This window comes from Capricornis sumatraensis, chromosome 18 (genome assembly GCF_032405125.1).
Source record: "Capricornis sumatraensis isolate serow.1 chromosome 18, serow.2, whole genome shotgun sequence".
In the NCBI taxonomy this organism is placed as follows: domain Eukaryota; kingdom Metazoa; phylum Chordata; class Mammalia; order Artiodactyla; family Bovidae; genus Capricornis; species Capricornis sumatraensis.
This window is the reverse complement of record NC_091086.1, coordinates 77214684-77231330: the sequence shown is the minus strand read 5'-3', so window position 1 is coordinate 77231330 and position 16647 is coordinate 77214684. Positions and strand designations below refer to the sequence as shown.

Sequence of the window (16647 nt, the reverse complement as noted above, 5' to 3'; positions counted from 1 at the left end):
AACTTTGGGCTGCAGGTGAGCTCCTTGCAAAGAGTTTGGCCATTCTTTCAGGCCTTGGTTGTGAGCTCTGTGAGAGGACAGACACCGTTGGGCGGTTTATTGAGAGTCGCCCTGAGCCGGGACCCCGAGCCGGGACCCCGAGCCGGGACCCTGAGCCGGGACCCCGAGCCGGAAAAGAGTCTGTTTCAGCAGCTGCTTTGTGTGCATTTTTAACGGCAGTTCAGTCAGTTTTGGTAAGAAAGGTTGCTCACATTTTCTGCATGATTGCGCTCCTTCCCTCGGTGGGTCTATCGATTACTGAGAGAATTGTGTGAAGAATCTCCAACTCTCTTTGCTGATTTGTTTCCCCTGTTCATTCTGTCAGTGTTTGCTTAGCACATTCCGAGCTGCGTTGCTGGGGGCGCGCGCCTTTAGGATGACGGGTCCTTCGGGGGAGCTGAACCCTGTATCAGCTGCAGTGTTTGCCTTGCCGCCGTAATCCTCCTGGTCTTAAAGGTCACTTAGTGCGGTATTAATCCTGCCGTATCAACTGTCTCAGGGATATGTTTGCATATTACATATATTTCCTGTTTTTTAACTTTCAGTATGTGTTTAAGCAGCATATAGCTAGAATTTTTTGTTTGTTTTTTCGTTTGGCCTAGCAACTGTCCTTTAGGAGCTCTGGGTCTGTGTTTGATGCAATTGCTAGCATGGTTGGATTGAATTTCCCATTTGCAGTTCGTCTTCTATCTGTATTCTCGGCTCCCTGTTCTCTTCTTTGCTGTCCTGCTTAGTTTGGATGACATTATTGTCAGAAAACATTCCATTTTATTGCTGCTATAGGCTTGTTAGTTAGGCCTCTAGGTTTCAGAAAATTCGTTTATTTTTGTTTATTTAGTTTTGGCTGTGCTAGGTCTCTTCTTGCTACACGGGCTTTTCTCGGGTCGGGGCGAGCGGGTCGGCCCTCGGGTCGGGGTGTGCAGGCTTCTTATTAAAGTGGCTTCTCTCGTTGCAGACCCTGATCTAGGGTGCGGGCGTCAGTATTCCTGGTGCGCGGGCGTAGTTGCCCACAGCTTGTGGGAACTTCCCCGATCAGGGATTTAACCCATGTCCCCTGCAGTGGCAGACGTTCCTAATCACTGGGCCACCAGGGAACTGCTACCTCTGTGTTTGTGTTCTCTGGAGGCTTACCATACATTTTTCAGTTTTCACAGTCTCCCTTCAGATAACGCTGGTCTTCAGATAACACTTTTCTGCAGTCGGGTTCCCACATGCATCTCGCTCTTACCTTTTTCCACAGCAGTATTTTCTTTTTATCTGGCTGCCTTTAAGTTTCTCTTTACCACCGGCTTCCAGAACCTTTTGTGATGAGCCTTGTGGTATTTTTGTTATATTTCTTCTGTTTGTGGCTAATGGAGCTTCTTGGCCGTCTGAGCTGATAGATTTGGGAGAAGTCTGGCTAACGTCTGTTTGGTGTCTTTTCTGTCCTGTGCTCCCCTCTGGGACTGGCGTCTCCGTGATGGGACCCTTACTGTTGCTCTGGGTCAGCCTCCTCCTCCGTGTGTGCTGCGTCAGATGCACACATGGGTACACGAGGGGCTCACAGTGTCTGCTCTGCAGCGAGCGTCTCAGGTACTCCATCCGGGGTGGGACCTGGGTGGTGGCTGTGGCTTCTCTTTTCAGCCAGCCCAGCGAGTACAGGGTGACAAGGGTCAGAAGGGTTAAGGGGACGCACACTCCCACCCAGAGCCGAGCCAGGAGCATCCAAGGCTGGCGTGGCTCTGGCCAGACCCTGCCTGCCCCCGGCCCCTCCCGTCCTGGAGGGGAAGGGCTTGTCCTGTCGTAATGCTGTCCCTGTCCCTCTCCCCATCTCCAAGTCTCCGCCAGCACCACCGAGGGCAGAGCTCACCACCGCTGACTGCCCACCTCGTGTTACGTCGAGAAGGGGTTTAGTTCATTGCAAGGGAAGCCTGGCACTCTGAGCAAGTCCCCACCAGAAGCACTGGCCTGACGGATGGAGGGTCAGCGTCTGCCACCTCAGTGCCGGGGTCGGTCCTAGCGGGGTGCCCGTGGCACGTCGGATGTGTGTCGAGCTGGTCTTGGCGGGGCCCACACCTGTGACACGGGGTGAGGGGCGGTGGGAGGAGCCGAGGGAAAGCTCTTCTCACCCTCGCCTGGTGACCCCGGGGGCCTGTGTGGCTCTGTGTCTGGGGATGTCCTGGCTCACCGTCCACTGGACACCTGTCCGGCCTGTGGGACTTCGGGGCCAGGTGGTGCACAGTGGCTGGGAAGTGTGAGTGGGGCTGGCGTTTTACTTCTGCAGAAGCATCAGCGTCTTCTCTCTTCCCCGAGCATCTGCCTGGCGGGTCCCAGGAGAGGGGCTATGGGGGCATGGGGACACAGGGATGCACGGGGTGGGGGGTGCCTGGGGACAGTGAGTGGGGTCACCTGTCGTTGCCCTGAAGCTTCTCTGCCGCCCCGGGCTCGTCCGTCTTCCAGGGCTCAGCTCCCCAGGGTGGGATGCTCCTACTGAGGGACACGGTGCAGCCACTGCTCTGCAAGCTTAGGTGGTCGCAGCTGTCGGGGGTCCTCCTGCAGGGAGGCAGCAGGATGGGGCGCCGTTACAGATGCTGATGACAGCGGGGCGGGGCAGGGGGCCCTCTGGACGCTTCTCAGCTCCTTCCCAGCTGATCCTGTGACCAGTGGAGGCAAGACCACAGAGGCTCCAGGTGCTTTGGAAAGAAAATGTGACTCCTTTCTCTTGGGAAAGACCGGACTGGTCAAGGTATATGGGGACCACAGCCTCAGGGCGGGGAGGAGGGGAAGGAAGCAGAGAATACCAGCCTCAGCCGCACACCAGCCCCGGGAGGCAGGACTGCAATGCCCTAGTGACTGCCTTCCTGACTGGCATGTGTGTGTGTGTGTTGTGTACACATGTATGCACGTGCATGTGGGTACACACATGTATGCATGTGTGTGCATGCATGTGCATGTGTGTACAAGTGTGCGCACGTGTGTGCATGTGCACATGCCTGAGTGCACAGGTATATGTATGTGCACATGTGCCTGTGTGTACACATGTATGCACGTGTATGCATACGTGTATATGTATGGGTGCACACACCGGTGTGTACATGCTGTGTGCACGCGCGATATGTACGTGTGCCTGTGTGCACGTGTATACACGTGTATGCATATGTACGTGTGCATACGTGTATGTGTATGTATGTACCTGTGATGTGCATGCACGTGTGCATACGTGTATGTGTACGCATGTACCTGTGTACGTGCACACATACATGCATGTATGTGTGCCTGTGTGCACATGCGTATGCATGTGTATGCATATGTACGTGTGCATACGTGCGTGTATGCATGTGTGTATGCATGCACACACCTGTGCACATACACGTGCGTGTACACATGCCTGTGTACACATGTGCATGCATGTACAAGTGTGTGCGTCACGTGTGCCTGTATATACACACATGCGTGCATGTACAAGTGTGTGTGCGTCACGTGTGTACACAGCCCCTCTCGATTTACAGTGGGGATGGCAGTGGTGGTAACTGGGAACTTCACCATCTCGTTTCCCACGTGACCGAGCATCCGCTGTCCACTGGCACCAGGACTCAGCAGACGCAGTGGGACCCCACTTTCTCGGAAGTGAAGCGAGCGCGTGGGGGAGGGGTCATGACATCATGGGAGTGATCACTGCCTCACGGGGAGGTCAGGACGGACACTGTGGCCGCAGGGATGGACAGTGCGGTCACCGGCCTCCCGCTGCTCTCGGGAGCACCCCGTGTTCACGACTCACGACGTTCGGCTCTTGGGGCTGCAGCTCTCCCTTCTATTTCTAAATCCTTTACTGAGTCGATGGGCCCGAATTCAAGATCCCTGCCGGTCTCTACTCAACAGCGTGTGAAGAAAGAGGTGTGGGTTTCTCAGAGAAAGAACAGAAACTGACACCGCAGGTCTGCAGACAGCCTGGGAGGTTGAGTTCTGGGAAACGTCAGCTGCTGTCTATGTGAGTGTGAAACACCCAGACCCTCCTGTTATCCAGAAAGTGTTTCCTACGGAATTTCAATGACTGTGCTTTCCCAGCCTCCTAGAAAAGCAGCAAGAAACCTGAGGCAGACGGTGCTCCTGTGCTGGCCTGAGTCAGCCTGCAGTTGCCTTTCCAATGAAAAACACATCCTCAAGCATTTAAGATGCTATGTTTTATTCATTCTATTGAAAACCTCCGGTTGTTTTGGAGCTGCCCGATCCCTCCCCCCACCCCCAGCACCCTGAGGGGCCCCTGCAGGCGGTGGGCCCCTCGCAGCTCCTGGTCCCACGCAAGGGGGATTCACCCCTGAGCTCTGTACATTCACAGCTCTGAACCCACGGCCCTAAGTCACTACGAAAGAGAAAAGAGAATCAGGAGGAACAAACATCCATTCAAGGTCTGTTTATCAGAGATTTCTTCCTGAAAACGCACAGCAGCGTTTCATTCAAAACCCCTTCATCCACAGACGCGGGCCGAGGCCCCTGCTCAGAACATCTCGGCTCGTTCACCTCCTTCATGGCCGGGCGCGGGGCTTTGTCTTGTGAAGGTGAGCCTTCATGCACTCTATGGTCATGACCTCAGTCCTGTTTGCTGCCAAGTCTGTGCTAGAAGTTCTGCATCCTACGGGCCAGCGCCCTGGAATGATGTCAGGTGCCCCTGCCCCACGCGGGGCGGGAGGGGCTCTGGAATGAACGGAAGTGAAGGGGGTTTCCTTTCCTGACGCCTGTCCCTCTGTCTGTCCACACGCAGGTCTCTGAGCCTCAGGAAGTCAGTAAATATTTGTTCTGCAATTCCAGCCCTGGTGGCCACTTTCCATGGCCCCAAGACAAAATCCAATCGCCTTAGAAATTAAGAAAAAAAAAAAAAAGTCCCAAACAAACCCAGAAGCTTTGCTCCAGGAACACACACTGTGTGGTTGTCATTGTGCTTTGAGGACACGTTTCTAATCACGTCCTGAGGAAATGAATCAAGGTGATTTCGTGACCGTGGAGGAGGCCCCTGGAGCCCCTCCCTGAGCCCAGAGCCGCTGCCCCCCACCTCCGGGCACAGAGAGGGACCCCAGCCCCCAGGTCTCCCTGAACCCTACCACCTGCTCCCCACACCTCCCTTCCCTGAGGCTCCCCTGGCTCCTGACACCCCAGGAAACCTGGGGGAAAGGGGGGCTGCTGGGGGGAGTCAGCGGCTGGCGAAGCCTCCTGGGGACTGACTGTGCCCTTGAAGTGCCAGCCGGGGAGACAGGCGCCCCCGCCGCTTTCGACAGCGGCCGGATTCCTCTCCCCACGCTCAGGGCTCTGGTCCCAGCCTGCGCTCACTGAAGTGGATCCGGTCACCCCGAAACAGAAACCCCAGGCTGGTGTAAGAGCAGCGGGGCTGAGAAGGGCTGAGGCGGCAGGAAGGCGGCTCAGGATGGGGTGTCTGTGGCGCCCCAATGCTGGGGCGGGGCAGGGGGGCTGCCCAGATGGGAGGGGCTGGAGAGAAGGTCAACTCAAAGCCCCAGAGAGCCCCAGATCTATCAAAAAAGGGCCTATAAATAAATATCCTCTGACCCTCAAAGGAAAACGAAGTAGAAAAACGATTCTCTTCTTGTAAAAAAAAGGCTGAATGTTTCCTGAAGTATCTAAATGAAGTTTACAAAAGGCTCACGAGCTCCTGCAAATATAGAAATGCTTAAAAACCGGACGGCGGCCCTGCCCGCGGGCTCCGCGGAGGGCGGCGGGGACTGCGCTGGAGTCGACACGCGGGCGGGAGTCACGCCTTCACGTGCCCGTGGAGGCCGCCGGCCCGCACTGCCCGGACCGGACCGGACCGGACCGGAGGGCCCAGGGAGAGGATGGGGGGCTCGAGGTGAGGACAAAGCAACTGAGGGCCCCCTGCGCACCGCTCGCGAGCTGCTGTGGCTTTCCTTCGGGCGGCGTGCAAGGGCCGCCCGGCCCGGCCCGGCCCACCCCGGACCCGGCCGAGGGCAGGGCAGGGGCAGCACGCGCGGGAGTGTGAGATGGGCTGGCGGCTGAGCACAGGCCTGGCCTCCCCAGACCCTTCCGCCCTAGTCCAGCTTCTTGCGAACAGGCTCCGTCCCAGTGGCCGAGCTTTCGGGGCTGAAGTCGGCGCAGAAGCCGTTGGGGGTGGGAGCCGGGGGCGTCCGGGTGCAGCTCCGGGGGCGCATCTGCTCGGGGTACAGGTATTCCTCTGCAAAGTCGGGGTTCGCTTGCGCGAACCTCTCGAAGTCGGCTGGAGAGACACGGGCACCTTGGTTAGGAGCGTGGGGGGCCAAGGCCTCCAGTCTGGCGTCTCTCCGGGCACCCCTCACACCCAGGGGCGTCTTGGGATCTACGTGCACGCCCAGGAGGCCCCGCGCTTGCTTCTCTGCGGCGCCCTGGTCCCTGCGGAGTCCAGGGCACCGCCACGCTGCCTCGGCCTTGCCCTTCCGGGCACTGAAGCGTCACGTTCGTGGCGTGTCCCGGGTGCTCAGCGTCCTGAGATGCACTCGGCTGTGCTGTGGGGACACCTGGTTCCGGGGCCCCCTGAGCCCTCGCGGGGCCTGTGCCCTGTCTCCCGGTGACTCTGGGTCCCAGCTTCGGGGTGGGGGACGCCCTGGGGCTTTGCTGGGGGTGCCCCGGGGGCTCGGCGATGCTCTGAGCCCCAGGTCGAGGCGCCGCAGGCTCCAGGCGGCTGCAGAGAAGCGCCCGTGCTCCCTCGGGCGGCGGGAACAGCCTCCACGGGGTCTGCAGTCTGGGGGCTCAGAGCAGCGGCAGCCTCGGCTCCCCGCGGCCCCTTTACCGCAGGCGTGCACACCCAAAGCGAGGCGCGGCGGCTCCTCCTGACATTTGGATGTGATTTTAAAACAAAGCCAAACAAGGTGACCTTTCCTGAGCAAACTCTGCTCTTATCTCAGGGAGATTACGGCTCGTCAGAGAATGAGCCGGCTGCCCTCGGGGGCTCCTGCTGCCCTCGACCGGGTGGATTCCTGCCCAAGGCGCGCAGCCGTCCCACCATGCATGGCGACAAGTGCCAGGGCCAAGCCCACCGGAGAGGAGGTGCCCTAGGAGTCAGGGCGGAACCCCTCCTGTTCCCAGGGGCCCTGATCTCCGCCCGACAGCAGCCCCTGCGAGGCGTCTGCTTCCCTGCCAGACAGACCGTGCAGTGAACCACCGCACAGAGGAGGCTGGAGCCCCGCCCCAGCCCTGCCAGGTTCCGGGGGCGCCGGGGACTCCTCCCCGGCTCCCAGCCACTCACCAAATGCGATCCTGCCCTTCCGCTCTTGGTCTATGGCCCGGAAGAGGTGGGTCACGGTCAGCTCCGCCACCCCCAAGGCCGTCTTGAGGATGCTGGACAGGGCGTGCTCCTCGACACTGCCGTCCTGTGACCCGAACATCTGCGGGGAGGGGCGGGCGTCACCCAGTGGCCTCCCCTGCCACGTGGCCCGGGGCTGCTCCGCTCTCAGGCTGGGCAGGAGCTCAGCTCCACGACCCAGCCCTGGGGCCTTGAGTTCCCCGCTCTTATGTCTTAAATCCACCAGACACGGTGCCGTGGACGCTGCAACGCGATGGCCTGGCGTTCGGGCGTTGCCTACGAGGCGCCCACTTCAGACATGCCCCTGGGTCAATGCACCACGGCCGTGACCTGTGGTCACTGGCAGAACCGCAGGGTGAGGAGCAAGGCCGGCCCCCAGCCCCTGAGGTCCCCTTCCAAGGAGCCCTAGTGACCCACACAGCGGACCACCGCAGTGACCCCCTCTTCCCTCCTTCTCTAACTTCCCCGCTCCTGCTCTGAATTCACTGCTGAAGAGTGAACCCCGAAGCCCCAGGCCCCCTCACCCCCCAAAGGCAGAGCCCGATCCCCTCTCTCCCCGTGACCTGTGACCTTGCCGTGCGGGGGCGCCGTGGGCCCTCCAGGACCTGTGAGTGACGGGCCTGTCCTCTCAGGGTTCCCTGACGGTCATCGCTGCGGGCCACAGTGAGGCCACACCCGCAGGTGCACCCACAGCCTCGGTTACCACCGGGCTGAGACCCACCCGCAGCCCCTGTCCCTGTGCGGCTGACCTTCCCAACGCCACCCCTCTCACCCAGTTCTGGCGGAGGCCCCCGGCCCCCGAGGCTGTGGCAGAGCTGCGGGCCACCCCCCGTGCCGCCTGCGGGCTCTGCTCCCCACTCTGTGGCCTGGGGCCCCAGGCCCAGCTGCTCCCAGACCCCAGGGCCTCTGGAGTGTCCACTCTGCCCTCCTGCCTGGAGGCAGGCTCCCCAGGGCGGGACGCCTGCTCCCCGGGCCAGGCAGAGCTCAGGCCCTGCCCGGACTCACCGAATTCTGTCAGTGAGACGAGCCGGCCACCCACACACACAGCCTTCACAGGTGGGAGACCCGCCACCAGGCGCTTCCAGCAGCCGCCGCCTGGTTTCCGTGTTGGGGGCTGCCTCCACCACCCCCGGGGCCCAGCCCACTCCCCCTCCCCGGCCTGGGGCTGTGGAGCGGACAGCTCCTGAGTCCCCTCGTATCTCACTTCCTCTTTAGGCTTGTTGAACCAGATTATCTGCAGACAAACCTCTCTCGCAGCCTCCAGAGCCCCACAGTCCAGCCCGGCCCGTGGGTGCCTCCCACCCACCAGCGCTGAGACGCTTTCGGGGGATGAGCGGGCCTGAAGCCTGAATCTGTGATGCCAAAAGCGAGGGGACCTGTCTCTACATCCAGAGACGACCCTGCCGTCTGTCTGAGAAAGGCCAGGAGCCACTGGGGCTCCCTGCCTTCACCTTCCTGAGCTGACGGGGTTTGTACCAGGACTGTATCCGGTGATGACGACCATAAAGAAGGCTGAGCGCCGAAGAATTGAGGCTTCTGAACTGTGGTGTTGGAGAGACTCCTGAGAGCCCCTTGGACTGCAAGGAGATCCAACCAGTCCATCCTAAAGGAGATGAGTCCTGGGTGTTCATTGGAAGGACTGATGTTGAAGCTGAAACTCCAGTACTTTGGCCACCTCATGCAAAGAGCTGACTCATTTGAAGAGACCCTGATGCTGGGAAAGGCTGAGGGCAGGAGAAGGGGAGGACAGAGGATGAGATGGCTGGATGGCACCACTGACTCTGTGGACATGAGTTTGAGTGAACTCTGGGAGCTGGTGGTGGACAAGGAGGCCTGGCGTGCTGCAGTCCATGCGGTCACGAAGAGTTGGACACGACTGATCAACAGAACTGAACTGACAGCAGCAGGTAGAGAAGGTGGAGACAAGGGACCCAGCGGTGCGTGTGCTGCCCGCGAGTGCCGCTCGGGGGGCCCGGCCAGCACGGGAATGCTGCACCTCAACCATCGGCCCGGAGGGACTGCGGCCAGCACACAAGGAAGGCACAGGCGCGTCTGCACCCTCGGGCAGGGCGCCGCGCAGACCCCCCAGAGCAGGGCGCCTTGCAGACCCCCCTCACCACATCTCGGGGCTGTGCAGACCCCGGGCAGGGCGCTGCGCAGACCCCCCAGAGCAGGGCGCCTTGCAGACCCCCCTCACCACATCTCGGGGCTGTGCAGACCCCGGGCAGGGCGCCGCGCAGACCCCCCAGAGCAGGGCGCCTCGCAGACCCCCCTCACCACATCTCGGGGCCGTGCAGACCCCGGGCAGGGCGCCGCGCAGACCCCCCAGAGCAGGGCGCCTCGCAGACCCCCCTCACCACATCTCGGGGCTGCGCAGACCCCCCAGAGCAGGGCGCCTCGCAGACCCCCCTCACCACATCTCGGGGCTGCGCAGACCCCCCAGAGCAGGGCGCCTCGCAGACCCCCCTCACCACATCTCGGGGCTGCGCAGACCCCTGGGCAGGGCGCCGCGCAGACCCCCCTCACCACATCTCGGGGCTGCGCAGACCCCTGGGCAGGGCGCCGCGCAGACCCCCCTCACCACATCTCGGGGCCGCGCAGACCCTGGGCAGGGCGCCGCGCAGACCCCCCTCACCACATCTCGGGGCTGTGCAGACCCCTGGGCAGGGCGCCGCGCAGACCCCCCTCACCACATCTCGGGGCCGTGCAGACCCCGGGCAGGGCGCCGCGCAGACCCCCTCACCACATCTCAGGGCCGCCTGCCCACACCCACTGAAATGCGCCCCAATCCTGGGCTGCGGGTGGGATGGAGGGAGGATCTGTGAGCCCTCAGCGTCAGGTGGGGCAGCCTGTCCAGACGGGCAGCACTCGGGGGCGCCCTGTGGGGACATGGGACATGGGGGCCGCCCACTGTCCGGGGCCCGGGAGGGGCGGTCCCTACAGGGGAGGCTGTCGTGGAGAAGCGCCAGGACACTCGGGGCAGCCGCACAGGCGGCCCTGCCCCCCACCCCGGCCGGTGCGCCTGGACCTGGGCGGGCACCCTAGCATTCACGGTCGTGCTCGGCGGCTGCACTGAAAACAGGTCGCCTGCCCCCTACCAGCCGCCATCGTGACGGCCGATTCCACTCAGTGACGTCCGTGCAGCTGCTGCGGGCCACCTGCCAGAGCAAGGCTGACACAGGGCGATGAGCCCCAAGAGGTGCCTGCTGAGGCTGGAGGATGCGGGCGGGCTTTCCGAGCCTGGGTCCACCAAGCACTGATGCCGCCCGTTAACTCCTCTGCTGTGACCGCCACCCTGCGCCGTGGGGAACCCTCCCAGCCGTGGGGAGGTCTGCTGGGGCTGGAAGGCAGAGGCGGCATTCTCCACCACTGAGGGACAGGGGTCCCCTGACCTACACACGGCAGGTGGCCGTGAGTCTTGCTCATCTGAGCTGCACCTGTGAGATGGAGCCTGTCTCTCGGCGGGCAAGGCCTGCCTCGCTCCATCCTGGGGGACTGACCCCATGAGATCAGCCTTCGGGACCGCTGGGTGGATCTGGGTGGGCCCGGACTCTAGCATGACCCTCTCCCCGCCTCCCAGACTCACGCACCCCTTGCCAGCAGCCTGGCTTGGAGTCACACTGGGGCAGGTGGCTCTCCAGTCCCGAAACCCTGTTTCCTTCCAGTCAGCAGCCGATGGGGAGGCTGTGTGGGGAGAGACAGCCCAGCAGCCCCGCTCGGCACCAGCAGGACCCGGGAAGGGGAGCGGGGACTCTCATCTAGGAGGAGCCAGGCAGAGGCACTTCTGGGCCTTTCTGCAAGCAATGGCTGGTGCAAGCTCATGTGAAAAGAGCCGGGTCAACTAAATTCCCCAACCTCCTAAGGGACTACAAAGTGTATCACAGGTCGGACAAGCCCATGTCTCTCCGACCCCACACGTTAAAGTCGCAGAAGCGCCGCACTTGCCTTGAACGCCAGCTGGATGGTGTCCAGGGTCCGGGCTGGCCGGCAGACGACAGACAGGGCGACCACATACTCGCGCAGGTCCACCTCCCCGCCGCCGCCCTGGGGAGAGACACCTTCAGCAAGGGCCCCACCACCTCCCGAGGGCACACGTGGTGTCAGGGGTCTTCGAGCGACCTGCTTCAGTTCCCTCAACTACAGGCGAGCTTGTCGGCAAACGCTGACTTAGAAGCCAAATTTCTATTTACATTTGAGATGCGCAGGAGAAGACACTCCAAAAGACAGAGCGGCTAGGAAGATGGGCCTCGAAGGCTGGTCTCTCCTTTGCTTCCAAAATTGCCCCCAGGGAAAAACAGCTGTCCCCACCCCAGCCCACCCCCTACCTCATCAAACAGGGAGAACAGGTCCTCCAGCGACTCAGACTCGGGGACCCCCAGCTGCGCTGCGAACTCGGGGAGCGTCACCCTCCTGCCCTGCGTCATTCTGGCGCTTTCTGCATGTCTGTCCAGATCCTGTTCAAGTCTTTCTGGTTTTAGTCTAAAGAAAAAAAAGAGGGGAAGATTGTTTTCAATAAAGTCGCAGAAGCTTTGCTGCTATGTTTTAAGACCCAGCAAACCACGAAGATGATTCCTAGACGGAGCATCAGTCAGTCCTCAGGGAGAGGGGCTCTTCTGGAAGCCTGAGGGCTGACTGTGTCCCCCGCAAGCACTGGGACCCTGCAGCGTGCGGGCCCACCCTGGGACAGGCCCTCCCAGGATGCAGGGCGGGGCTGGGGGGCGGGGAGGCCGTCCATAAAGAGACAGGTCAGCCATTCAGGGTTTAAGACACTTCTGTGTGGAATGATGCTGGTGTTTGAAAAAAGAAAAACATCCAAAACCTCAGAAAGGGCACCGTTAATTATCTCAGCTGTCCTCCACCTGTGACCTCTGGGCTGTCATCAGTGCCTGGGCAGGGACCCCGCAGGGCCTGGCAGGGTCAGGCCCACACAAAGCCTGTGCCCGCTGGAAGGTCTCACTCCTTTGTCCCAAGTGCCCACGAGATGGCCGTCCCGACTCAGTGCTCGTGCATAAAGGATGAGGGAAGCTCACCCCAGGCCCCTGAGCAGCCTGGCAAACTCCAGAAGACAGGTGTTGGCGGGGAGACGGAGCTGGCCTTCCGCCAGGGCCAGCTGGCAGTCCTCGAACGTGTAGTCGGTCACGGCGACGCCCAGGGCCCTGCGGGAGAGGACAGGCCGGGTCAGCCGCCCTCAGGGCTGCAGGGGGACTATCCCAGGAGGGGAGCAGCCAGACAGCAGCGTCATGCGGAGGTCCCGAGTCTCGGGCCCTCTCGCTCCAGGCTCAGCTCTGACGGCGGAGACCCACGCAACAGTGACGCCTGCCCACTCACACATCCTACTTCCTGCTCCGGGACCCGTGGGCGCAGCGCCCTGGAGCGGCCTGTCCCCCGAACACGTGCATTTTTAACAAGAGACCGCCCTCCGCACGACCCAGGCTGTCTGCCCTGTAAGTGGCGCTTCTGTTTAGGGTTCCACGTTCTGCAGCCTCAGTGAAGCTTAGTTACACATTAAAAGTAGAAGTTGATGAGAATACAGGTTGCGTTCAGGGTTGGGGGGAGAGTCATGGAGAGAACCAGCTCCCCAAGAACAGGAGCGACACTCTGGATGAGATGTGGGGTGCGGGGCTGCGGGAGAAACAGGCAGCCTCACCAGCACAGCCCCAGGCGTGTCCGCACGGCTCGGAGTCTCCTGCCGGTACTCAGCCGCGAGGAGGACTCGGGGGGCAGGCCCTGCGGCATCAGAGGGTGTGAAAGCCAGAGGAGAGCACACACACACGTGAGGGGACGGGCCACTCTGGGGGCCCCCCGCTCCCGGCCTGGGAGGCAGGACAGGCAGCACCCATGAGTCCTCCCATCCAACGGAGGGGGGCAGGCTCGGCTTCCTGGGCTGTTCCCACCTGCGCGTGATGCGGGGAGAAGCTGCAGGCCTGCCCCCAGCCCTGCGGACTGAGGCCCCACCTGTCAGGTCCCCCCCAGAAGCCACATGTTGTGGGGGCCTGAGCAGGGCCTGGAGGGAGGAGGGAGCCCCTGACCCTCCCCCCTGGGCTGCCCCAAGCCTGCAGGATGGGCTGAGGGTGCCCGTGGAGCCCGTAGGAGCCTTTACCAGGAGCCACTGGGCACTGAGTGCTCTGGATGCCGAGGCGTGTGAACCGGTAATGTTTAAAGAGCATATTTCAGGGAGCTCCCAGGTAGCCTGGAGGTTAGGACTTGGCGCTTTCACTGCGGAGGCCTGGGGTCGATTGCTAGTCAGGGAACCAGCCCGTGTGCCAAGCAGTGCAGCCGAAATACAGACAGCAGCAATAACAGGAAGGCCGCGCTCGGCACGAGACACAGAGGCCGGACACGGCCGCAGACTCAGAGACGTGGGGCCCGGGGCCGCCCCGCTGCGCAAGGACAGTGCCGCGCTCGGCACGAGACACAGAGGCCGGACACGGCCGCAGACTCAGAGACATGGGGCCCGGGGCCGCCCCGCTGCGCAAGGACAGTGCCGCGCTCGGCACGAGACACAGAGGCCGGACACGGCCGCAGACTCAGAGACGTGGGGCCCGGGGCCGCCCCGCTGCGCAAGGACAGTGCCGCGCTCGGCACGAGACACAGAGGCTGCACAGCTGGCCGCAGACTCAGAGACGTGGGGCCCGGGGCCGCCCCGCTGCGGGCCAGCCTGGCACCTCTGCAGTCCTGCCCACGAGGGATGGAGCCCGCATCAGGCACCTTCAGGGACAGGAGGCCGCCCTCGGGGTGCAGGGCACCCTGGAAACCAGGCTGGCGCTGCCCTGAGGTCAGAGGGAGGCAGAACCGGGCCATCCCACAGGCTGCCTCAGATTTCAAGGAAAACAGCCTTCTCTTGACGTTTATGGAAAGCGTATTCACGGTAGGAAATTTACCAGGTATTGAAAACAACCCTGCCAACCCCATCTCCATAACCGAGTGGGCTTCCCCTCGTCTTGGCGGGGCAGCCGGCCCTCCAGATCCAAGGCTCCACATCCCAGGACACGGTGGGCAGCACACGAGACCGTCGCACCCGAGGCGCTTGGGCCTCCCTGGGCTTTGGTCTCCGAGGGCCCTGGACCCAGTCCCGGGCAGGTACGAGCGCAAGGCTGTGGCTCCTGGTTGCCATGGTGATGACTGCAGGCTTTGTTCCCCGGCTGCTGAATTCCCCTTAAGAGCATTCAGTCTGGCCGTGTGGGGGCGGGAAGGCCCAGAGTGTCCCCGGGCTGCCTGCAAGGCCTGTGGGAGCCTGGGTGGGACCCTCACGGTTCTGGAACGCTCCTGCACCCGTGAGGCAAGAGGGGACCCCGTGGGTATCTGTCCTTTCCCACTGGGCCAATACAGACTGCGTGACAGCTAAAAGTTTCCTTAGGGCACACATTTAAGGCTTTTAAAGGTTAATTTACTTGAATGTAAACTAGACAGCAACAAATAAATCACACCCAAACCGTCAGGCCTCCGGCTCTGTGGAGAGTATACCTGCCTAGGGTTGGTCAGGGTCCCTCACCGCCCTGACTTCCCAAGAGGTGAGACTCGAGTGCCTCCTGCCACCTGGCGGCTGTGTCCCAGAGTCAGCGTCGGGGGTGGGGTGGGGGCGTGTCCCCCCGAACTCTGCTCCCAGCGCCAAGGCTCTGAGGCACGTGGGCAGACCGAACGCCTGGGGCCTGGAACCAGCCGGGAGCTGCAGGGAAACTGAGGCGGGGATGCTCCTGGCTGCTGGCACGCCATCATGTAAGCGACACGGGATTAAGTGCACAAAACCCACGCTCAGCAGAGGGAGCACCTCAGTGGCGCTCTCAGGTGGAGGGCAGCCAGGACCTGCCGGCCCAGGCCCTGCAGTGCGCTCTTGCCCACGGTCCCGCTGCCTGTCTCCACGGGGCTCATGCGGACACAGCCCCGCGGGCACTGCTGGCTCTCAGGACAGGCTGCAGTGCAGAGGATTCGGGGGCAATGACCCATCCTCCGAAGGCTGAACAAGCAGAAATGTCCTCCAACAGGACGGGGAGACAAAGCGCGTGGCCAAGCACACTCTGGCTGAAGCTTGGCCAGGCTGGTTCGCACCCATCCCCCCCGCTGCCGGCTGGTCTTCAGCAAGGCCGGGACACCGGCGGACAAGGACACCGAGCAGTGAGTGCCTGCTGAGGCCCAGGGCACTGGGGCGTCCGGGGAACCCCCACCCGGCTGCGCTGGGGGGCGGGGCGGGCGCGGGGCTCACTCACTCTGCCATGACTTGGCGCACGTTGCTGGCGTACAGGGCGGGGTCCTTCTTCTCCTCCTCTGAGGGCGTGTACACGGGGAGGAACTGCACACACAGAGAAGCCGGTCACCCACACGGGCGCGGACTCCTCCTGCCCCGCCGCTGCCACCACCGCAACTCGACCTCCACCCTGGCAGGTCAAGGGCTGTCGAGCACCTTCCACCAGAGTTGTCTTCGGGGTCGTGACTCCTGCTCAAGCAGGGGCACACGTGTGCACACACACAGACGCACACACCCACACATGTGTGCACACTCCCAAACCACCCTGCCCCACCAGGAGCACCGCTCCCTCAACACAGGAGTCAGGGCCTGGGGCGGTAACTTCACCCGGGGGCTCAGTCTTTAGATGCAGAAGAATCATACATGTGCCCCGTTTCTCATGGTCTCAGTTTTGGGTTTCCCGTGAGAGGCTCTCAGCAGCTTTTGGACAGCTGCTGCATTTGGAGAGTAGGGTAAATCGCCCCAGAAACTCGGGTCTCTGTGTGACTGAAGCTCACACAGTGTTTTATGCACATAAGACCCACACCTCGGGCCAGGTTCCATCGGAGAAAAGGAAAAAAAAACCATCACCGCACCCTTTTAACACAGATACTCAAGAATGCAGGACGCCTGCCACCCTATCAACGCCCATCGGGTAGCTCTGGTCTCGCACTCACTGCTCCGTTTAAAACCTGCAAGTTGCAACCGCTCCCCCTCAGCACGGGCGCCTTGTAGGGCAATACAGGGAGGAGTTCGGGGCAACGCCACACAGCCACACAACTTCAACTCTTCAAATCAGGAGCCAGTCTGAACCAGAGCATCCTCCCCGGAGTCTCGCCCTGCTGCTGCCTCCCAGCCACAGCAGACGTCCTGGGCTGTGGGCCGGCCACCCCTGGACTCGCGCCACGGCCCTTTCAGCTCAGTGCTTTACTAAGTGGCTTATTTCTACTGAAGTGAAAAGCCTGGCTGAAGGCCGGGATCATGTGTAAATTCAGCATTACTCTGCAGTATTTACTGGAAGGTAGCAAATGAAAAGCTCTACGTTGCGTAAGACTAGTCTTTCATTTTTCAGATGTAGGAGTAGCAAGTGAATTCCACTTTTAAGAAA

At 61.7% G+C, this 16647-nt stretch overlaps 1 protein-coding gene across 1 annotated transcript in view; it reads right to left on the bottom strand.

Moving 5' to 3' along the window:
• Nucleotides 1–6004: 6004 nt before the first annotated feature.
• Nucleotides 6005–16647, bottom strand: part of LPCAT1 (lysophosphatidylcholine acyltransferase 1) — a 39078-nt gene continuing 28435 nt past the window's right edge. The window contains exons 9-14 of the mRNA XM_068990707.1: nt 15523–15605; nt 12349–12474; nt 11644–11797; nt 11264–11362; nt 7262–7400; nt 6005–6256 (exon numbers count right to left, since the gene is read on the bottom strand). Of these exons, the coding sequence (XP_068846808.1) occupies nt 6072–6256; nt 7262–7400; nt 11264–11362; nt 11644–11797; nt 12349–12474; nt 15523–15605 (786 nt within the window). The 3' untranslated portion in view covers nt 6005–6071. The remainder of the gene's footprint in view (nt 6257–7261; nt 7401–11263; nt 11363–11643; nt 11798–12348; nt 12475–15522; nt 15606–16647) is intronic.